Source organism: Epithele typhae, assembly GCF_022376455.1.
Source record: "Epithele typhae strain CBS 203.58 chromosome Unknown BXZ73scaffold_43, whole genome shotgun sequence".
NCBI lineage: Eukaryota > Fungi > Basidiomycota > Agaricomycetes > Polyporales > Epitheliaceae > Epithele > Epithele typhae.
In genome coordinates this window covers 163,565-185,766 of record NW_025954234.1, presented here as the reverse complement: position 1 = coordinate 185,766, position 22,202 = coordinate 163,565, and the positions used below count along the sequence as shown (strand labels likewise).

At 59.2% G+C, this 22,202-nt stretch overlaps 8 protein-coding genes across 8 annotated transcripts; 4 read left to right on the top strand and 4 right to left on the bottom strand.

Moving 5' to 3' along the window:
• Positions 1–1,014: 1,014 nt before the first annotated feature.
• BXZ73DRAFT_103698 (uncharacterized protein) lies at positions 1,015–3,345 on the top strand (the record flags this gene model as incomplete). The annotated part of the gene is made up of 8 exons (XM_048015663.1): positions 1,015–1,101; positions 1,164–1,364; positions 1,428–1,504; positions 1,569–1,693; positions 1,754–1,813; positions 2,330–2,368; positions 2,417–3,222; positions 3,283–3,345. 8 exons carry the CDS (start codon positions 1,015–1,017, stop codon positions 3,343–3,345), a joined length of 1,458 nt encoding a protein of 485 aa, XP_047875503.1.
• Positions 3,346–4,007: 662 nt separating this feature from the next.
• Positions 4,008–5,095, bottom strand: BXZ73DRAFT_103697 (chitinase; the record flags this gene model as incomplete). Its single annotated transcript, XM_048015662.1, has 4 exons — positions 4,008–4,063; positions 4,119–4,323; positions 4,382–4,843; positions 4,901–5,095. 4 exons carry the CDS (start codon positions 5,093–5,095, stop codon positions 4,008–4,010), a joined length of 918 nt encoding a protein of 305 aa, XP_047875502.1.
• A 357-nt stretch (positions 5,096–5,452) lies between these two features.
• On the bottom strand, positions 5,453–7,932 carry BXZ73DRAFT_103696 (subtilisin-like protein; the record flags this gene model as incomplete). The annotated part of the gene is made up of 9 exons (XM_048015661.1): positions 5,453–5,506; positions 5,786–5,965; positions 6,019–6,124; positions 6,201–6,266; positions 6,325–6,623; positions 6,682–6,855; positions 6,912–7,010; positions 7,077–7,638; positions 7,691–7,932. The coding sequence occupies 9 exons, from the start codon at positions 7,930–7,932 to the stop codon at positions 5,453–5,455; spliced, it is 1,782 nt and encodes a 593-aa protein (XP_047875501.1).
• Positions 7,933–8,618: 686 nt separating this feature from the next.
• Positions 8,619–10,714, bottom strand: BXZ73DRAFT_79362 (uncharacterized protein; the record flags this gene model as incomplete). Its single annotated transcript, XM_048023073.1, is given in 8 exon segments — positions 8,619–8,707; positions 8,735–8,963; positions 9,017–9,031; positions 9,083–9,203; positions 9,338–9,512; positions 9,560–9,605; positions 9,736–10,023; positions 10,043–10,714. 8 exon segments carry the CDS (start codon positions 10,712–10,714, stop codon positions 8,619–8,621), a joined length of 1,635 nt encoding a protein of 544 aa, XP_047875500.1.
• Positions 10,715–11,272: 558 nt separating this feature from the next.
• BXZ73DRAFT_103694 (uncharacterized protein) lies at positions 11,273–12,152 on the top strand (the record flags this gene model as incomplete). The annotated part of the gene is made up of 3 exons (XM_048015660.1): positions 11,273–11,377; positions 11,447–11,674; positions 11,769–12,152. 3 exons carry the CDS (start codon positions 11,273–11,275, stop codon positions 12,150–12,152), a joined length of 717 nt encoding a protein of 238 aa, XP_047875499.1.
• A 4,653-nt stretch (positions 12,153–16,805) lies between these two features.
• On the bottom strand, positions 16,806–17,689 carry BXZ73DRAFT_79360 (uncharacterized protein; the record flags this gene model as incomplete). The annotated part of the gene is made up of 4 exons (XM_048023072.1): positions 16,806–16,992; positions 17,087–17,273; positions 17,315–17,407; positions 17,515–17,689. The coding sequence occupies 4 exons, from the start codon at positions 17,687–17,689 to the stop codon at positions 16,806–16,808; spliced, it is 642 nt and encodes a 213-aa protein (XP_047875498.1).
• Positions 17,690–18,008: 319 nt separating this feature from the next.
• Positions 18,009–19,102, top strand: BXZ73DRAFT_103693 (uncharacterized protein; the record flags this gene model as incomplete). The annotated part of the gene is made up of 2 exons (XM_048015659.1): positions 18,009–18,238; positions 18,289–19,102. 2 exons carry the CDS (start codon positions 18,009–18,011, stop codon positions 19,100–19,102), a joined length of 1,044 nt encoding a protein of 347 aa, XP_047875497.1.
• Positions 19,103–19,709: 607 nt separating this feature from the next.
• BXZ73DRAFT_79358 (uncharacterized protein) lies at positions 19,710–21,456 on the top strand (the record flags this gene model as incomplete). The annotated part of the gene is made up of 2 exons (XM_048023071.1): positions 19,710–19,982; positions 20,041–21,456. 2 exons carry the CDS (start codon positions 19,710–19,712, stop codon positions 21,454–21,456), a joined length of 1,689 nt encoding a protein of 562 aa, XP_047875496.1.
• Between the last annotated feature and the right edge of the window lie 746 nt (positions 21,457–22,202).

Genomic DNA, 22,202 nt, shown 5'->3' with positions numbered 1-22,202 from the left:
GAGAAGTGGAGATGTCTGCAACATCCGTTTAAACGGGTGACCTGCGAGGAGAATGACTGCGTCCCGCAGACTCTATACTTTCAGCTATACGCATACATAGTGCCAACCTCCAGAGACATTATCGCCTAGGACGACCGGGCCCAGGAGAAGGTTGGGGAGCCACAGGGTGATGCAGGACAAATGCAGGAAACACGGTTGGTTGGCTGCTCACATCGCTTCCACACATGGAGGGAGTTGGGCGCCCGTAAGCGGACGGCGCGAAGACCGTACAATCTGTGCCCAGCCAGGTCAGGGTGCGAGACGGAGCCTGGAAGGCGCAAAGCGTGTGAGACGGATGAGTCCCAACGCCATTGTAAGGCGTCCGGGCAGGGATGCGAGACAGCGGCAATGACGGCTCAACACGGCCGCACCGGTAGCGCGAATGCCCTAAGCACGTCCGTTGGGAGATTCTCGCCAGAGACGGAGTTGGTGGCAGGACTGGGCCTAGGGAATGGGGGGGCGAGGTGGGGAGCGCGGGAGCGCGGAGTGGGGGGACTCACTGAGACAGGGCGCGGCCGTGGTATGTACATCGCGGTGACTACGAGATTCTGATCCCGTCCGGGAGGATGTCCTCGCTTGTTGTGGGTGTCGCGGGTGCCGCTAGCCGGGTGGGCGAAGGACGACGGGACGTACGAGCTGCTCAAAGCTCTCGAGTGTGCGCACTGCGACCGCTCTTTGATCGGCCATTTGGTGTCCAGATGCTTGTGGGCTTGTTGTCGACTCCGCATCAGCATGAGGCGAGGGCAATGGGAAAGAAATCGCACCAAGCCGCGGGCGGTGAATGGGATGCCTAGGGGAGACTAGGCGGTGATTGCATGCAGGGAAGAGAGCTAGTCGACCGGCGCTTCATGGGAGAATACATAAGACCCGTGAGTGACGCATCTCACCTCTTGCTCTGCCCCACTGATGAGACAGGCTCAGCAGCGTGTTCTTGAGTTCAGAACAAAGCCCTTGGCCGACACGCAAACCAATGTAATGTCTGAGGGCACCGACGATGCAGACGAACCTCACCATGAGCAGAACATACTCGAACACTCCCCACCCGAACTTCTGTACGAGGTAGTACATCATTCTGTTTGGACTTTGTCGTTCCCACATGCTCATCACCTCTCGCACACGCGCAGGTCCTCTCCTTCCTCCACCCGCTTGCTCTCCTTCACCTCTCCCGCTGCTCCAAATTCCTTCGCGGAGTCCTCCTCTCCAAGCACTCCCGCCTTGCGTGGACCAATGCCTGCCAGAATGTTGTCCCGATACGACCGCCCCCTTGCCCTGAAGGCATGAGTGAACCTGCCCACGCCGCATTGCTCTTCGAGAAGTTCTGTGAGGTGCGAAGACCCGTTGCTCGGGAAACCGTAAGACTTGGGGCGCCGATCGCTGAGCATTTACAGGTGTGTGGGAGAGACCACGCCGGCCAGCCAGACTATGCCGCGCGCAAGCGCATCTGTCGGCACTGTCGACGGAATCTGTATGTCCCGGGGGCGTCTCGATGTTGATGATCTAGCCGTTCTAACCGGGCCCCGCTTCTACAGTGTCGCGCCGGGTCGTGAGATGGTGGAAGAATTCAGACGCACCACCTTCGTCAGTAGGCAGCGTGCGCGGGAGCTTTACGACCTCGTTCCTGTCGTCGCCATCAATTTCTGCGGCTTTCTCGATGGTAAGTGTTTCGCCCTTTATCTGGACGTGCTGCCTATGTGCTCAACTCCGGGTGGCACAGGTCACATGATTTGTCAGTCCGTGGAGGATGTCATACAGTTCCACAACGGAGATTGGTGGGGTACGCACTTCCGAGTTATGTTCTTTGACAACGCTTACTGAGTTCCTTCCTCAGACCGTCTGCGACCAGTCAGGAATGTGTTGCGTCAATCGCGCAATCCTGGCTTATATTTTCGCGACGTCTTTCGCGCAGCTCTGCTAGGCTACGATGAACATGACCTCCGCCCCGGCGAAAGGTGGAGAATGCCTGAATACGTAGAGGCTTGTCGGCGCGAGACGTTACAGAAGAGGCATGTGCGTACCTGTGCTTCCTCGTGGTGACTGATGTGATAAGCTCATTGCAAGTACTTCGCCACAGTTTGCGACCCTGTGCACGATTTGGAGGAAGGTAACCAAACACGTTGAATTTCGAACCATTGCGAAAAGACAAATGGAGTGATTCATATGCCGTCGTATGGCATGTGAGCTCTACATCTGACCTCCGTTTATCCACGCAGGATCCGGCAACACGCACTCAACCTCCAATATCACCCCGAAGCAATCGATGCAGTTTTCGAGTCGTCTGACCCCTTTGTAGAGACGTTACTGAACGAGTGCGAGCCGTTCACATCTGAAGGTTCGCCCACTGGTACCCACAATCCTCGTTAATTCACCTCGCCTGTAGACTGGGACAACGTCCAATGGCGCCTGTGCCCACACCTGGACGCAGCGACTGCCGCCCGTCTCGCACACCTCAACGCCCTAATCGCCGAAGAAGAGGCGAAATACTTCAAAACGCGTTTCCGCGCGCGCCGCGCGCAGCTCCGCGTGCACTACACCGAATTCCTCCGCCGCGCTGCCCAGGATATCACGACACACACTGCCGCTCTCATGCCCGGCTTCGCAGACGCGGAGGACTTGCCAGCGATGCACGCGCTCGTCGAGGGCGACGGAGACCCCACCGCGCGCCTCGGCTGGGACGCGTTCGCGGAGGTCGCGAAGGCCGTCGTCGAGGAGGCGCAGGACGGCGTGCGCGACCGCATCCGCGCGCTCGCCGACCTCGTCCGTCGCCACTCCTCGCCGCAAGGCCCGAACGCAGGCTCGCCGCACGGACGCTCCGGCTCTGGAGATCCCCCAACGCTGGAGGACGACCTCGCGGCGCTCGAGGCCTCGACGGCGCTCTTCACATGCAGGTGCGAGCGCATCCCCGCGCCGCGCTCGTGCGGCGTGCGCATGCCGTTCCTCGCGCTCCTCCAGCACTGGCAGCGCTACCACGGGCGGTGGAAGGCCTGGCACGTGCGCGTCGTCGACGGGAGCCCCGCGGTCGTCGCGCGGTTGCGCGCGAGCCTGGTGGGTAGAGCGCGCGCGTCGGGCGAGGGCACGACGCATGGAGAGCTGGAGAGGTTGGTGAGGGAGCGGCGGCCGCGGTGCGCGTGCGGGGAGCGGTGGGACTATGACGGTGAACGGGCGTGGACGATCGTGGGCGAGATCGTGAGTCTTTTACTGCGTGTGTTTGTTGTGTGAGGGCTCACGGGCATCTGTTCGTCGCAGCTTGAGCATTTGCATGCGCATAGCGAGCGACGCAGGTTCCCATTTTTGGGTCTGTTTTCCTGAAAGGTGAGTTGTTGTATGGCGGTAGTGCCGAACACGGCTGACCGTCGACTTCTCTTGACAAGGTCCCAGAAACCGTGGACGGTCCGCTCGAAGTCGAAAGCCTTAAGATGCAAGCTTCTGTTCTAGCAGGTCAAACAGTAGTTGCTACCCCCAAATGATCGTTCATTACATCACCCGCCTCACAAGCCGTGGTCATCGTGCGCGCGGTTCGTCTACCACCTGGCGCAATCATCATCGAACCTACTTCTTTTTGGATTCTCGTTTGTTGCCCTCGAGGGCTGATACCTATGGTATGCGTAACGTAGGAGGTAGACACTGCAATGGACCGCGAAATGGAGGTGAATCGTATGCAGAGACCTCCAAAGGAGTGTACGTTCTCGAGGGTGCGGGTGATCGCCACAGCCGGCGTGCCGCTGAACCCTGGGGAGCAAATGGAATGCGTAGAGAGCGAAGAAACTAGCGGAATGAGTGTGTGTATAGTAGGGTATAGTAGAGAACACCCGTGGAGAGAGGTATCATGTCTGAGGATATAAAACGGGGTATGGTAAGATCCAGGGGACCGTTCCCGGGGTTCCAGAGTCTTTGCGCGTGAGTCCTGTCGTGCCGGGGAAAACGCCTCAAGGGAGCGCGATCCGTCCTGCGTCCCGCCGCACCAGCGCGGCTCAGGCGAACGCGCCGCCCTTCGCCGCCTTGATCCACTTCGAGTCCGCGTGGGGGCCTGGAACGCCATGATGCCACCCTTCCAACCCTTCTTCGCCGCCTGCGCGACGCACTTGCCGAGCGCGGCGGGGGACATGTACCCGCCGAACGGGCCGTCGGCCGGATCGCGGGCTTGCCGATGACGAGCTTGTTGAGCGCGAAGCCGTGCTTCGGTGCCTGGAAGAGCGCGGAGCCCGTGAACGGCGCGAGCGAGGTGTAGAGCAGTGACTTGCAGTCCCCGTAGTTGTTGCTCGGCTGGTTGTAGAACTGGACGTTGTACTACCCGAGGCGCGTGAGCGGGCGGGAGATGACCAAGAGCAACGGCTCCGTTACTCACGTAGTCGATGAGGGACCCGACCTTCTTGTTCACGGTCACGTACGCGCCCGCCTTGAACTGCGCGTTCGGCGCGAGCCACGGCGCGAGCGGCGCGTGCGAGAGGATGAACTGGCCCTTGGGGAGCTTGCTCCGGAGCACCTGCGTGAACGTGACGACCCACGCCTCGCCCTTGCCGTCCCCCTTGTTGATCGCCGCGAGGTCCTCGTAGTCGACGTCGATCCCGTCGAGGCTGTTGTCGAGGATGAACTGCCCGAACTGCTGCCCGATCTCCGTTGGGTCGATCCCGGACGTCGTCGGGGTGTCCGTGTCCCCAAGCGCGGCCGCGACGATGCGGATCCCGGCCGCGTGGTACTTGGCCTTGACCGCCTTCTTGGTCGCCGCGGGCAGATTCTTCCAGCGGAGGACCTGGTCGAAGGGCCCCTTGGCGATGGTCAGGAAGGAGAGGTTGATGACATTCCACCCCTGCATGGTGAGCATTAGTAAGGTGACTGCAGAAAACCTGGGTAGCCATGTACTCACAGCGAATCCCGACGGATCCCCGAGGATATTCGGGTCCGGAGTGAACAAGTCGGAGTACAGGACGAAAGCAGGACTCGGCACTGTGACAGCTCGAGCAGCCAGAGACGTCTCCGAGATGGAAGCGGCAAGCACGCTGTTCAACGATGTCAGCACCAGCGCGGCGGCAACAGTGAAGACGCCAGTGGGGAAGAGCATCGCGGATGTCGTCAGCGGGGGACGAAGGAGAACAAAATCCGGCAGCAGCGCAGACGAATATCATGCACGCTCACCACGCTATTTAGCATGATCGGAGCCTAAGTCGGTGTCGTTGATGGCGGTAGTGCCGGATCTGGTGCGGAACCTGCCCGTCTGACACAGGGCAAAGCGGGCCTGGTGTGTTCGCGCGACGCCTGCGCATTACTGCGGTTTTTATTGAGTGTCCCCAAACAGATGCTACAAAACTGGCGGACCCCGCCCCGCCACAGCCGCGGGAGCCGCGTCCTCGACGCCTCCCCGGCGGGGACGCCCAGTCTGAGCCTGCCACCTCCCCGTGTGGCGCGGGCGTGGGCCCGTTCACCCAATCAGTGCCTGGAGCCTGAGGAAGTCGGGCGTGCCCAAGCCGGTGACCTGTGTATGTGCGGCGTCAGCTCAGTATCGCCAGGTTGAGAGTCTGCGTGGGGTCGCGTCCTACGTGTGCTGACGGGCGGGGACACCGCGCATGCAGCAGGAAGGAACAGGATGAAAGCCAGGAACATAGGGACGCGCCGATCGCCCATGCGGGGGACCCAGAAAGGGATGCAAAGTATGACAGACGAGTGACGCCGCAGGCACGGTGGTACGAGATCGGTGGGACCCGGGGCGGCGACGAGGCAGACCGGAGCGAGGAGGAGGGAGCGAGGGACTTACGGGATCCCAACCTGCACGTGCGGTGAAACCGTTCGTGCCACAACCCGGGTTCGAGCCCGAGGTGATGTCGTTGAAACCCGCGGCGCCGGTCGAGTAGATGAGCGGGTTCAGGAAGCCGAGCGGGGACTTGCCCTGTGAGAGGCGGAAGTCGTTCAGGAGGGAGATCACGGCGGCGAACGTCTGCGTGCGTGAAAAGTCAGAACCACAGGCGACGAATGGAGGAGGAAGCTTACGGGTGAGGAGGCTGAAGTGCCGCCGACGGAGGTCGTACTGCCACCGATGACAACCTGGAAGTTCTCACCCTGAGCCGCTACATCAGGGTAGGCACGACCAGTCTTGCTGTTGAGGGGAATGAGGTTAGTGATCGGTGAACCAAGAGTGGGTCGAGTCGACAAGGAGGGTGGGATGAGCGTACTTGAAGAGGCCAGAGTTTTTGGATCCGAGGCTATTCAGGAATGTCGAGACGGCAGCGGACTGGTAACTGTGGTAGGAGGAGCAAGTCAGGAATTGGTGGGGAGCGGTAAACACGGAGTACGCACGTGGGCTGCGTGAAGTAGTTCGAGAAGCCTCCACCAGAGAAGCTCACGGCAACCTCGGGGCTAACTCCGATCGTACCGCCAACGGTGGTGACGAAGGGGCACGACGCAGGGAAGTTGGGGAGGAACTTCTTGGTTTTGGTGCCGTCGTTGGAAAGGCAATTGCCGCCACCGACACCGTTGTCGCCAGAGCTGAACATCACAGAGCTACCACGGGCGCCGAGCCGCGCGAAGAGACCGCACACCTGCAAGGCATAGTCTTCGGGCACAGTCTGCTCGTCGTCGCCGTAGGAGGTGGTGAACTATAGGTGAACGAGGACTAAGTTCGACGTTCGTCATGGAGATGCTCCAAGTACGTACAGTCTGAGGGATTTTCCCACTGGCAAGGATGAAGTTGAGCCAGTCGAGGTAAGGTTCGTTGGTATTCGTGGGGGTGTTGCCGTCAGGAGTGAACCGAGGGGATCCGCCAGTGCTGTAGTAGATGTTCGGGGTGGGGAAGGAGATACCCTCGGTGTACTGTATGTCGAGGTTGGCCTACGAGGATGGGCTATCAGACGCTGGGCGTTGAGAGCAAGAGTGCGCGAACTGACCTCAACACCAGGGGTGGACTGGTCGTCACCACCTCCGTTGACAAGAACAGTCGTGAACGTTGAACCAACGGCATCGGAACGGAAGCGTGAGAAGAATGTCTGAGAACAAGCGGGCCCAAGTCAGCCTCATGTTCGGTTCATTGAAGGAGATCGGCGGCGGCTGACTTGGAGATCGACACGGTTTGCGAACTCGTTGAGGTAGCCGACGACACCGAGAGTGTTCCTGTCCGTCGCCTGAGGGACATAGGAAGCGGTGTTGTACAGCGCACGCAAGCAGGTGGGGGTGATCGTGCTCGAGCAGCCGGAGGACACCGTGGCGAGGGAGCTCGCGCTGGCCAGGAGGCTGGCAACGTTGACGTCGCTGTTAATCGTAGGCGCGTTGAGGTTGATGTGGCTGGTGGCGCGCATGCTCTTCATCGTCCCGAAGTAGGTCGTAGGCGCAACGAGGTCGACGTGGCCGAAGAGCGAGGCGGGCAGCGAGTAGTTCATCGCGCGGATGACGTATTCCTCACTCTCGCCATGGCGGAAGATGTTGTACTCGTTCCCGAGCATCATCTCCGCCTGCGCGACGGAGACGCGGATCGTGATCCACTCGCCTGCAGGCGAGCGCTGGGCGGAGTCGGAGTCGAGATCGTGGGCGGCGAGCCAGGCCTCGACGAGGTCGACGGTGTCGCGGTGGGGGGCGACAAGCTCGTGGACTTGCTCCATGGAAAGGTGCTGACCGTATCTGGATGAAACGTCGTTAGCGGGAACGGCATCAACATAGCACACAGACATACCTGGAATGAGCAGGATCGCTGACTTCGTACAGCGCCGAGACAAGCTCGTCAAACCTGTTCTGCCGAAGACCGATGCGCATGTCGAACATGTAGTCCGCGGGAGCAGGAGCGTGGAGTGTCCATCCACGGGGGATCTCGGCCCAAGCATGCTTCACCTCGAAGTCATCCCGGCACTTAGAAGAGAGAGGCTTCGAAGTGGTGAGGTGAGCGAGCCCGAGGAGGAGAGCAGACACAGGGAACATGACGAGTAGTCGTTGGCGGGGGGATTCGCGCGCAAGTCGGTCTTATATGCAAACTGGTTGGCGGCTGGCTTTGAACGCACGCTGGACGTGGAGGGCTGGCAGCCTGGCACTTGGGAGGCTGGCCACCCTTTCTTGGGCGTGTTCGCAATAGAGCCATCGCCGATGTCGTTCAGCCTGGACGACAAGTGGGGAGAGTGTGAGTGAGAGAAGGAAGAGAGCCTCAATTAATTAGGCGCTCTACTGGCAGCTGGGGGTGACGTGTTACCGTGACGACTACAATCTGCTGTAACGGCGAGTCACACAATCATAGGGGCCGGCGACCTGTAGGCTGTGACGGGCCCGGTTCTGCTCTGGGTGACATGGCATGTCGCGATCGATATGACTTAAGTGGCGATCGACTTGACTCACTGACTGGTGAATCTTGAAGCTTTGGAGCCTCTCCTTTGTAACAAAACTGCATCATTAACCCAGGACACTTCTCTAACCCTCTCACTCACTCCGATTTTCAAGCAGATCACCTGAATATGACAGACCGACGCGAATCAACGTCCCAGGACACGGTTTCGCCCAAACCGCAAGCAGAAGGTCCTCTTGAAATCAAACGCAACATTCTCGTGCACTTTTCCCCTGAGCTGTTCTATGCAGTGCGTGTCTGATCTAGTGCAGTGGCACCGTCGAGACAAGCACTAAATCTGTTCCCTGTGTAGATACTCTCCCTTCTGGTCCCTCTTGACCTTCTTCAGCTCTCTCGCTGCTCCAAACTGCTCCGCGAGATCTTGACGTCGTCAGCGGCTCGTCTTACGTGGGCAGATGCACGCCGGAACATCTTCCCGATACCACCGCCTCCGTGCCCCGCGGAAATGCGCGAAACCGTGTACGCCTCGCTGCTTTTCGAGCAGTTTTGTCAGGCGAGCGTTCTCTCGTTGAAACGGATTGACCCACGTGCTGACCATCTCGCGCGAGCAGATGTGCGAGACGCCCGAATGCGCTGATACGCCGGACTTCGCCTCGGGCGTGCGGTATTGCTTTTTCTGCAAGCGGGAGACGTAAGTGCATGCTCCGAGCATGGTTTGACTTCGCCCACCTTACGCCCTCTTGTCTGGAAAAGGATTGTGGAGGGTCGCGAGTATATACTCGATTTCAAGCGCACCGTGTTCCTCAGCAGACGGTGCTCGAACGAGTTGCATGTCCTTATTCCGGTTGCCAACGGTGTTCCCGGTGCTAGTCGGTGTATTTCTTGACTTCGGTACGGAATGCGTTCATCTGACCATCTTCCAGGAACAGCAGCTCCCTCGAATTCGGCGAATCAGCTCATATCAAACCACGAGAGAGACTGGTGTGGTGCGTATTTATCTCTTCCTCTTCTCTCCTGCCACAGCTCTGTGTCCAGTCGATTGTGACACACTTCAATATTCTCAGCGCGTGTAAAAATACCCAAGCCAGTTCTTCCTGCTCGCTCTGGGAATTTCTACTCCCATATTCTCCGCCAAGCAGTGCAGGAATACAACGAACACGATCTACGGCCGGGCGAAAGGTGGAAGTTGGACGAATATGCCCGCAACCGCCGGGGCATGACCGTGCTGAAGGGAAATGTACGTTCGCTTCCATTATATCTATATGTACTCACCAGAACCATCCTGTCGTAGTTTGCGTATTTGTGCACAATATGGAGGCTGGCAGTGATGGGAATTCAAGCAGGGCTTACGAATCAACGGAAGGCGGAGTAATCATTCCAACCCACCTCTGACCGTGTGGACGGTACTTACATCAACGTCTTGATACAGGATTAAGCAATACGCGCACGAGCTTCCTAGGTACTCGGTCGAGCGGGCCCTCAAGTTGCCCTACTCCGTCGTCTTGGAACTCTTGGGTCAGAGAGAGCCGATCTCCCCGCAAAGTACGCCCTCCTGCTTCGCCTCGTGTCTCCACTCCCTCATTGCTGGAAGACTGGACGGACGCCCTTCCGCGCTTTCTTTCCATCGTCAACTCGACTACCGCTATGTTTGATGCCCACCGGACGGCCGAAACCACGCTCGAGCTCCGCCGCGCGTTCAACGGCCGGTACCACGACGCTGAACGCCAGTACAGCCACTGGATATCACAAGCACACGTCCCTTTCTGGGAGGCAGACGAAGCCAAACGGCCGATCGCGCTCCTGCCCAGCTTCAGCGACGCGGCGGCCCTCCCCGCGCTCTCCGCGCTGATCAGACGCAAGCCCAAACGGACCCCCCGACCCGGCAGATGGCAGCCGTGGCTGGCTGACGACGCGGTCTCGTCGGTGATGGGCACCGTTGTCGAAGAAGCCCAGGCCGGGGTGCGCGCGCGGCTGCTCGACCTGGCCGACGCCGTGCGCCGCCGCGCGCTGTACTCGGGGCGCACCCTCCCCGCCGGGCCCGGGACCGACTTCCGCTGGGAGCACCGCCCGTCGCACGAAGATAACGTCGCGCTCCTCGAAGTCCCCACGATGTTCTTCCGGAGGGGCTCGCGCGTGTTCTACGGTGGCTCGAGGTGGGTTCTGGGAGAGGAGCGGATGTGTTACGCTGCATATCTCCAGTTCTGGCAGCGCGGTGACGAGCACTGGGACGCGGAGGTGTTGGACGCCGTTTGGGAGGACCCTGCGCTGGTCGCGCGGCTGCTCGCGGCCGTCGCGTGTGAGAACGAGCAGGTGGAGGTGACCCAATCGGAGCTGCATCGGCGGGTGATGGAACGGCGACCGCGATGCGCGTGCGGGCTGCGATGGAAGTACGAAGGTAAAGGGGCGGAATGGACTGTCGTCGGGCATATCGTGAGTCTGTGGACAAAACGCGAGCGCGCAAGTACTGACGGTGCTTTGCCCTGGGGCCTGGGCAGCTCGACCACTTGCGTCTCAGCGCTTCCACCGCTTACCCGGGGTGAGCGTAGAGGCCTCTCGCTTCTACTAATGCAACAGGCTAACCGTCATCGTGCACTTGTAGTCTGTCCGAGGGATCTCCGCAGTGCCAGTTGATATTGGATAGGGGTGAATAGACTTGTATCACCGAGCTACCAATCCAAGGCTGAGCGCTGACTGCGAGTGTGGGGTGTCTGGGGGCCTGGCAAGGACGGAGTGGCTGGCGCCTGTCCTCATCCCTGATTCCTGTTCCCTGCCACCGACCTGGCCACCATTCTGTGCCAACCACCCATTGTCTCCCTCTGCCGTTTTGTGACCTCATGCTTGGTTGGCCTTGTTGCGCCTAACGACACGTGGAACCTCGCCGCGTATATCTGCCCTGTTGAGGCTTTTATCTACCGACCCGCGTCCAACTGCTCTCAGCCACCAGCCACCAGCCAACCGCGTCGACACTCTCGAGCAGTTTCAACCATGATGGAGATAGACATGGTGGCCTCGATGCCATACCGCACGCGCTCGTCCACCAAACGCGCTCGTTCTCCCGAGTCGTCGCCCACACAGTGCGACCGCCCCTCGGTACGTCCTGCCGTCAGCCCCTTCGCTCCCTTCGCCCCGTCTTCATGCCCTCGCGCCCGCCGCTTGCAGAAGCGCGCCGTGAGCAACTACGGCAGCGGCGTCCCCCTCCCCTCTCCGCCCCTCGAATCGCCCGCGATCCGCGTCCGAAACCACTCCGAAGACTGGGTGTCCCAGACTCAAGACTTGCGCATCGAGAGCCCCGCGCTCTCCATCCCCGGCAGCGGGTTCAACACCCCTGGCAGCCAGCCAGGCGAAATCCGCGTCGACGCTGTGATGTTCGAAGACGAGCAGATGATGGTGCGCCCCCTCTCCCGCCCTTCTTCCCCCCGGGGTTTCATCGCTCCTTCTTCCCTCCCCTCCGCCGTCGCATGCGCGGCCGCCTGTCCGCCAGCCCACGGACGACGACCGCGCTATGTTCATGTTCCCTGCAAGCGCCACCCCCGCACCCACCGCGCCGCTCCTCCATCTCCGCCCCTTTGGCCCCCACTCCGCGTCCGGCTCCGCGGCGTCCACCCCGCCGCAGTTCTCGAGCCCGGCCCTCCTCCAGATCCCGCTCATCCAGATCCAAAACGCGACGCCCTCGCCCGTGCAGCCGTTCCCGCATCCCACCTTCGACCTGCCGGTCACGCAAGAGCGAGAGCAAGCGATGCTGGACGCGCCGCTGGAGGAGCCGCGCTCGCCGCTGGCCACGCGCCGGCAGCGGTTCACGATGGGCCCGCGCGCGGACTGCGAGCAGTGCCGGATGCGGGTCCCCGGCCACTACGCCCACTTTTAGCATGCTTTATTCTTGTCCGTGCTCCGCTCGCTGCTGGTCATTTGTTGTTGTTTTTTCCTTCATCGCCATGTTCTCGATGGTTGCTTGTTCTGCTGTGTCTTGGTCATCACTCTCGGTTGCATACACTACACTGCACACGCATCGCATACACTACACTATACACACATCGCATACGTCCCCACACGCATCTTACATTCAGGTGCGAGTCCCCCCTGCTCTCGTTCGTTGGCCCCGGGGATCTAATCTTCTCCACGCAGACTTAGCACACATACACATCGCACGCGCAATCGGAATCACACCGTCTTCCACGCTCGAGGTGCCCGTTCACTTCGACTCCTTCCCCGCGATGGAATCACAAAATGCCGAGTGGACAACCTTCCCGTCCTCGTGACTCTGCGCGTCATATGAGAACGCTCCCAGCGGAGACACGGCGGCGGTCGCCTTCACCCACGTGTGCCTGCACCCTCCGACGTCGCTCGCAAGCTCCGGTCGAGACGGAGGTCGCACAGGGCTAGCGTCCTCCAGACGCGTCGAGCTGCGCAGCCGGCCCTCGTTCGGCGCATGGCTTTGCCTCAGCGAGGACTCCTGGCACCCCTGGAGGTACGACACTGGGCTGAGCGTTCTTCGACCTTGCGGCGCGCGCTCATGTCAATCCACGAGACGTCCTGGCGTCCGGCTTGCCAGGCGGCGTGAGGACAGGTGGGTCTGGAATGTTGCCGCGGCCGCCGCTGGTCCCCGTTTGCTTGTCTACTTCTCTCATGCCCGCTGCGCTCGTGCATGTGCTGTGGTGCAAAGGGTCACAGTGTCTCTACTGCATCACCACGCGGGCGGCTGGAGTACGGGTGCGCGCGCGCGCGCGGTGGAGTGAGAGTCGGAGAGAGAGAGTTACCTGCAAGCAGTGGTAGGAGTCGCGGCGCCGGCAACGTCACGTTCCCGAGGCCTGGGGCTGACGCAGCGTCACAGGGCGTCCAGTGACATACAGATTGTCACGTCGCTTGAACGCGCGTATGACTTAAGGCGCCTATCCCTGCTCAGTCCCTCCATCCGCGACACGTTAGTCTTCATCAGTGACGACCCACCAATGCCTATATGCTAACAAAACAATAGAATTCACAACCGAGAGCAGCGGCATCCTGCAATTTCGGAGGTGGCAGGCACGAGCAACCGCGTTGAACAAAGTCTCGCTGTAAGTGATCCATTCATGAACGGTATGGCCCTGCGAGAGCCCTCAGAAGTACTTGTCACCAACCACCGCGACGGCTCAACAGATTCCACCCCGCATCGAACCAGCCATATCTCATGCGGTAGGCTGCCAAGATGTATTGAAACTGATTCTCGATGAGCTGGTCCGAGACTCGGCTAGCGGTTCCCTCGTCGCAGTCGCCCGTGTTTCCAAACAGCTCAATCCCCTTGCACTCGCTTGTCTGTGGCGTCACATCACCTCTTTTGGCCAGCTTCTGCACGTGTTCTCCTTGCACGCTTATGATCGAGATCAGGTAGCTATTTGCAGTCGACGCTCCGGGCTTGCGAGATGTACTGAACAACGATTACTACTACTTAGGGATCTGTTCTGCATGAAGACCCACCAGACGAAGAATGGTCGCGTTTCGAACTCTACGCACAGTACGTGAAGACGGTCAAGCACATCGCTCGCAATAAGATCAACTGGGACCTCTTCATCCCTCGCTACAGTCGCAACAGCCCCATTCTCCCTAACCTCGTCCGCTTAGAAAATCTCCACCTATCCATTCCTTTCCACGTCATATCTGCTCTGCAACCATACACGCTGAAACATATCGGCTTCTCGAGATCATCAATACATCAAGTCAGACGCTCCCTTCAGAATGCACTTACCTCTCTTGACGCATCTGCACGCCTCATATCCTCGTTGGCTATAATCTTTCTGGCCGAGATAGAGGAAAAGCTAGCGCACCTTCGAACCCTGCATTCGTTACGAGAGCTCTCTATTAGCGCATTCTATATTGCTCGATGCCTCAGCATTGGTATCCTGGTGACGCTTCCCCTCATTCCTTCACTTCGCCGTCTTTCCCTCCGAATGTTCAATTTCCAGTCCAACATCGACTACGACATCTTCAGTGGCAAATTCCAGAATGTAGAAGATCTTGAACTCGAACTCGAACTAGCAAGCATAGACGGACTAACACGCTTCATGCAAACGATTTTCCCTCCTTCACTCAATCGCTTGTCAATCCGATTCAAATGCAAGAGCAGACAGGCGTTCGAGGACCCACCCGCGGTGATCTCTCACGTCGCATCACATATGTCCCGCGTTCTATCTCACGCACCGCATGCGCTACAATACATACATTTCAGCATTTCCTTGGGACATCGTGACTTCCATGGAGCTCTGAATCTTCACCCCTGCTTCATCGAGCCAGCCCTCCATCTCCATCTCCTCACAACGGTCAAGGTGGAAGTGCTCAGTTACTTCATTGCACTCGACGACGCTTCTCTCTCTGCCATGGCTTCCTCTTGGCCACGCATTCAAGAGCTGCATATCCAACACGATGATAGCCTACGTCATCGCGACTCAATACCCCATCTACCCTCCGTCACTCCGACTGCTGGCGCACTCGCACTCTTCTCTGAACGCTGCCCCATGCTCGTGTCGCTCACTCTTCGGATCCGCGTGGAAGCGACTAACGTGCCTGCGACTGCGTCGAGAATGCCGCATTTCTCCAGACACCGTCTCCGGAGCCTTGTGGTCGGGCTTGGCGATGAGGAATACGACGAAGACATGTGTGCACGACTCGCACTGTACGTCGACGCACTCTTTCCGCACATTCAAGGCCTCCCGTCTCCTCTGCTCGCCGACCCTCCGCATCTGAGAGATACCAACATCATCTCCAGGCTGTTCGGGAAGGCGGTCACGAACATGCTCTCTGTCATCCGACTGAGCAAGAGAGTCATGGCGAGCACCGGCGAGAGTGCACTCAGGTAGTCGGGACAGTAGAGCGCCTTCGCGGCGTGCGAATGATGGGAGACTCAGCCACTTGGTACGTGTAACGTGGTATTCCCAGCCCTCCAGTGAATGCATGATTTCATTAATGCCTGTCCAGCTCACGTCATCCATTTTACAGCACGATGCTTATCCGACGTCGCCATGTATCTCTTCATGGATGCCCACTTTGTACCAACCACCTTCTACCCTGTGACGGATCGCGATTATCGAAAACTTGTACCACTATCACGCCCTTCCCTCCATTTACATACGGTCGTTCGGACGGTGTCATCCATTTGACTCGCGTGTAGAGGCACTGCTTGTGCTTTCTGCGACCGCACGGATTCAGCTTGTCAACGCGCCGGCGATCGCGGGGTACCTCGCCTCCCGTGCACCACGTGGTCGGGCAGAAGGTACCTTTGCGTCTCGCGCTGAACTCGCCTCCAGGCCTGTCACCTTCGTTCGTCTGGCCGTCAGTGTGTTCCATGCATCCTCGTGCGCTGCCGCGAGCCGTCCATGCGGGACTGATCCATAGGTGAGCTGCGATCATAGGGTATTCTCCCAGTGCCTAACCATCGAGTAGACAATTAAAGACCTTTCCCCGGGCGCTGAGAAGCCACCTATATCCTCTGAACATACGAAAGTCGAGTCGATCGAGCCCGATATAGTCCGTGCGAACAAGAGGACGCGATCCACATACCGCCAAGCTTCATCAGCAAAACGAGGGGCGGCCGATCGAGCGCTGTGGCGCCCGGCGAAAGCGGATGATGTCAGCTCGGCAGACGCCAGACATCGTCGGACCGGATGCCCAATGATCGGACACGATCGACTTGCGTAGTGTAGGGCTCTGCTCGACCGGTGATAATCTGGTAAGAGATTTGTTGAGAGAGCACTGGGGAGCCAGATGTATTATGATAGATGAAACTTATTCCTTGCCTCTTCACGCTAAGAAGGAGCTGGAGTGTAGTCAGAACATCCTCGGTAGGGGCGCTGGTACTACTACTCTCCCAATTCTATCCACTCGCACGTCCACAGGACTCGACTCCGGACCCCGTCACCATTGCAGACGCGCGCGCGCTCGCTCTCATTACGTGGCGCCTCCCTGAACGGCGTCACACGCTCTCTGTCAAGCCTCGCGCCTCGCCATCCCCGAAGTTCCCATCGTGCTCAGTATGCTTTTCTCTGCTTGCCCTGCCTTCCTCTAATCTTCTCCGCGTTTGCCCACTCCACTCCCTCTCTCCTCCGCGACACCCTCGGACCTCCTGTCTCACGGTACTCGTGCCCTCATCAGATTCTCGGATCTCCGCGTCTCGTACCTACATAGTATGTGGAATCGTCTCCCTCGCCGTATCTGTTGAGTCGTAAGTGTGTTTTGACTTGTTGGCCAGTTGATATTATTGCTGACGAGCCTCTCAGAAGCTCATGGTGGCCGGTGTCACCATCAGCAGGTAAGATGATTAGATGTGCATCCTCCCGTTGCCACCCGGTTCAAGCGCAGCCCATCTGGCAACAGTATCCTGGTCAACATGAACTCCGCTCAACAAGAACACTTATACCACTGGGGCCCGCACTGCTGTAGTATGAACCTCCTTCCCCCTGTCTTGTTTCCTCTTGCTTCACCAATCTTTGACAGCAAGTGCGGCGCCGCTGGCGCCGCTGGAACCGGTTCATGAGGAGTGGGATACGACTTCTCAGGTGAGTATCTCTCCCGCCCTCAACGCGTCCATCTCCCCGCGCTCAACCGATACACCCCTCTGCGCCCTACGCATCCACCTCCCCCGGTTGCCGTGTCCCTTCACTGGCTTCGGCCTCTCCGTCCGCGCCGTCCACTGGAATAACCCCGGGTTCGAGGCCACCGAGCGCGTCGCCCACGCGCAGCTCAGCGCAGCGCGACGTCAGCATGTCACAAGTGACTGCGCTGGTTGTCAGTGTTCGTACCATCCCACTCCTCCTCCGCCCGCCCCGCGCTCACCATTTCCCACTTGAACCCAACATCGTGCCGACCGTCCCTCCGCTACTCGGCACCTGGACGCCCCAAGGCACCTGAGGCCGGAAGTACGTCTTGAATTCCCTCGCCCTCGCGCCGAATCCCAAGCCCCGACGCTGACGCCAAGTTTTCAGCGTTAAGTTCAGCTTCTTCGCCGCGCTCCTCTTAGTCCCTAAGAACGGAACCCACAGGACACAGACCCATGCGGCATACCAGCTTCACGTGCTCGACCACGACCTCCGCCGGCCTGCCTGCCAGCCGCTGTATGAGCACAGAGAGTCGGTCTTAATTCCGCTGACACGGTGACTACGCATTGTTAGCATAACATTCAACATATTCTTGTCGCTCTCTTCAATGTGTAGTATGTACCTTACTCGATATAAAGTAGCAATACAATGGTTTGTGCTGCACACCTGCTATAAGTGCGTGCATGATGTCAGTGGATTGTACCGCACCAGGCATCCTGTGACCCGTCATTTGGTCCGTAATGGACGTCAACACCCGTGTCTGATCGCACTCGACAGGTCTTTGTCGGGTCAAACATGCACTGTAGTATAGCGGCTGCGCGGATGATGTTAGATCATGCATGGGTCAGCTAATGATCATACACACACCGGGATTCGATCTGACGTTCACTGGCGTCTGACCATGCCCGATCGGAAGGCGTCTTGTCCGACAGATGCAGATGAATGCCGATCGTCGCCGCCGTTAATCTACCAAACATGGATACTATCGGATCATTGCTCGTCTGAACTACAAATAATGATAGCGCTATCTGACATACTACAGTGTACTACAGAGCCCTGTCGTGCATGCACCCATTTTGCTGATGTTCTTCCGGATCTCTCTCTTGACCAGCCCCTCCACACCGCCATCTCTCTACTTCAGACACAGCACTCCGGCGACGATGGCCACTCATACAGACCCCTGGGAATCCGGTGGACGCCCATTCCTCGCGGCTGTCGTGCCCCGTGGAAGCGTCGACGTCATCGCTCTCGATGGCTTCGTCGCCCCGCGAGATCGATGCACGCAGTGCGGATACATCCCCGGTCGCCGCGAACTCAAGAACTGCGGCGCGTGCAACGTAGCCAAGTACTGCAGCCCCGAGTGCCACAAGGCGAACTGGCCCTTCCACAAGTGAGTCCACCGCACCACCCGAGTGGCACGCAGGATCTCATCGCGCCCAGGACCGCCTGCGTCCCGCGGCTGCCGAGCGCGCGCGCGCTCTGCGACGACGCCGGCGCAGGCTACAGCTGCCCGGCCGCCGTCGCCGCCGCGATGCGCGACTGGGCGGAGCTCAACCGCTTCGCGATCACGATGGCCTGCAACGCCGCCGTGCACCTCTCCCGCGGCCCGACCGAGACGCCGCTGGAGCGGATGTTCGCGCCCGAGTTCTACTACTCCCTCACCCTCCGGACGCCCCGCACCGAGTTCCCCGCGGCGAAGTTCCGGGTGGAGACCCACTCGTTCAGCAACCACCCGTACGACCACTACAAGGGGCTGCGCTGGGACCGCGCCTTGTGGGGCCGCGTCCAGGACCTGCGCCGAGACGCGTTCGCCGCGGCTGCGGCTGCGAGGCGGAACAGGTCGCACGCGGCGGCCGTCGCTGGATACTTCCCGGTCGTCCTCTGGGCTGAGAGCCTCCGCCAGATCGTCTTCCATGCGTATCCCGTCTACCGCTTGCGCCCGGGCGCGGACGGGCGCGAGCCGCAGCTTTCTGGGCAGGATGCGTTGGTCCTGGGAGATGTTCTGTCGCTCTACACGTACATCATTGGGGGTACGGATAGGGATCCGGCGGTGGTGCACCCACCGAGGAATTCTCGGATGGGGCTACCCATCTTTGGTAGAATGCGACCGAACGGGAAAAGGTGGATATTCGAGCATGTTCCAGACTGGAGCTGGGACACAAACCTCAGTCCCAGCATGAAAGCCATGCTGAAGTCCGGACTGAAGGTCTCGGAGATTTTTGCACGCTTCAGACAGATCGTGGAGATCCCGTGAGGCGATTATGAGTACTCGCATCCCTGCTTCACTTCCTAGACTTATAGTGCTACCATCAGACGTATCCAGCAGACTCGGCGGCAGCGCCGTTTTTCCTTCTGTATGATCGGGCAATAATATTCCTTGCAATACGTGCGCGCGACCGGGCGCAAGCGTCAGGGCTGAGGAATACGTTGAGAATCGAGATATCGATACTTTTATACTCACCAGTGAGTGACCGCTACGGCAAGTCCAGAAGTTATTGTGCCAAGTTCCGTTAATAGGGGCCATTGCTGAGTCCTTTGGTGTGGCATGGAACACGTTAGGGCATCGTCAGGATGTACGCTTGAAGCCTTGAAGACGGCGATTCGCGCCGTAACGCCGCGTCACAGGCACTCGGCGCTTACACCGTTGACTAGCGCTGCAGTCTGCGGCCAATTGCCAAACGACTCGCAAGCAACCTTGCCTACCCCCTTTATCTCAGTCCCTAATCCCCGCTCCGACACTGCAGCTTCAGCATCTGGCGACTGCTATAGCTGAGGGTATTAGGCGGGGCTGCTGCTAAGCTGGTAAGAACTTTCTCGTCACAACGAGTGCCCATCAACTTATCGATATCCGGCAGACCACCATGGATGTTCAGCCGAAACCAACCGACGTTCAAACTCCCACTTCTCGTGCCCTCGGCAGCACAGACATCGTCGAGCTCATCATGGACCAGCTGTTCTCCATGGGTTCTCTGTCATTCGCTCCCCTCCCTAGTGATCGCGACGCCCTCGCCGCAATAGCCCGCGTCTCAAAGGCGTTCAGTCCTCTCGCGCTGGCTCGCCTGTGGCACACCATCGCAAACCTCAAGCCTCTGATACTTCTCCTTTCACCCGCTCAACCGCGGTACTCTGGATGGGTAGGTGAAGCAGCCCAACACAGCACTAGATACACAGCTGACTCTCAATGCGGCCCAGCCTTACTTATACGAGGAGCCATCAGACGCAGACTGGGCCCGCTTCGATTCCTACTCCAAATACGTCCGACGGGTTGAGGTCATCCTGCGGCTGCTCCTAGATGGCGTGGACTGGGACTTGTTTCTTCCACGCTACAGTCGCGACAAGCCTATTTTCCCCCGCGTGGTTCGTATCGACCACTTGGACATCTCTCTCCCCGACCACATCGTCTCGGCCTTGCTCCCATCAACTCTACAGCAAGTGTGCATCGCTCATAATGGGCCCGACTCTCCCAGATCTCATCCCTGTCTCAACGCGCTTCTCACTCTCACGGCAACCGCACTCGACGTTCAGAAGCTGACTATAATTTACAAGACCATTGCGGGCGAAACTCTAGCCCCTCTCGAAACGCTGAAATCGTTGACGGAGCTGAAAATTGAGTGTGAACCCGAAGGCGAGATTTTCAGCGTCGAGATCTTGGCGACGCTCAGGAATACGGCAAACATCCGTCACCTCTCACTCAAAAGACTTCGATTTCCTGCCCAATTTGACTATCGCATATTCGGAGAGCAGTTCCAGAACCTCGAACATCTTAGCGTCACAGTCGACCTCGACGCCTGTTTTGGTCTCGTGACGTTCATGCAAGTCGTATCCCCCCCTCTTCTCTCTCTGCACATAGAAATTGCCAGCTTTAACACGCTCCTGACTCCACCCCAAGACTCCACCTCTATCAATGCACAAATCGCCAGGTACATGCCACGTATCCTTGCGCATGTCCCCACCACTCTCCAGAACATATCTATGACGTTCGACTCGGACCACCGCATGCGAATCAGGATTTTCATGGTCCATCCCTGCTTCGTCGAACCAACTCTACGTCTACGGCACCTCACGACCGTCGAGATAAATAATCCCTGCCTACCCCCCACGTCAGCGCTCGACGACGCCTCCCTCGCCGCCATGGCTGCCGCTTGGCCACACCTCCAAACCTTGGTCATCTCATCCAGCAACTCAGAATCCGCGGCGGAGCGGTGGTCTCCCGCCGCCGCGACGCCCACCGTGGCCGCGCTGGCGGTCTTCGCCGCGCGCTCCCCCGCGCTGAGGACGCTCGTGCTCCGGACCCGCGTCGAGCTCACCGGCCTGCCGGCGACGATGGCCGACGTGCCGCCCCCGTCGGGGCACCGACTACAGCGCCTCGTGGTCGGGCTGTGGGACGACAAGTACGACGAGGGCACGCGGTTCCGTCTGGGGTCGTACGTCGACGCGCTGTTCCCGAACCTCCGGGGCGTGCCGCCGCCCCTGATAGCCCACCGAGTGTTGTCGCGCAGAGGGCTCCAAAATTTGTCGTGTCCGTTCGGACCAGACGTCGCGGCCGTCATTTTTGCGATACAGCTGGGCAGAAGGCGCACGGCGATGGGATGCGCGGCGTCGCAATGAGGACGCGCGGGCTTCTCATGGGCCCTTCAGCTCGTACGAACGTCTCCAGATGCTCCTGTTCCGTACTAATCGCGTTTACCCCTCTACTACCTACTACCCAGGGCGATGCCACAGGTTCGATGATCTGTCCTGTCCTCGGAGCTCCCCTGCATCTCCATCGCCCTCCGCACGCGCTCGCAGACGGCGAAGACTCGCACGCCCTCCTGTCAGCGTATCCCAAGCTCGCGCGCGAGCATATCGTGCCTGTGTTTAGTCGTCGTGTAGCCAGCTGCCGTTCGCCAGAGTCCCGAATCTCCTACAAACACCAGAGGTATATTGTAAACCCGGCTTTTTCGGCGGTTTTCCTACCTGTACGACAGTGGGATATGAGTGTTTTTAGAATATATGCGTGCAAGGGCGCACGAGCGTTAACGTACGAGGAGAGGATTATGTCACAGTGAGAGGTGTGGCAGCGCCACGGCGCCTAATGCACTCTCTCCCCGACCACCACCTGATCATGGCTGTTTCTCAGGCCGATCCACTCAACCAGCGCATTTCTCGTGCAGCGGTAGGCATGGTCTCCTCGGGATTCGTGTCGCCACAGCTCTCACACCAAGCACTGTCACGTTTACACAGCCCACCACGAAGACATTCGTGGGCCCCGAGTCATCCGCAGCTCGTGTCCTCGGATGCCCAGACCTTCTGGAGCTCATCATGGACCAGACTCACGAGTCGAGGTCACCGTTCAAGGTCCCTCCTACACATCG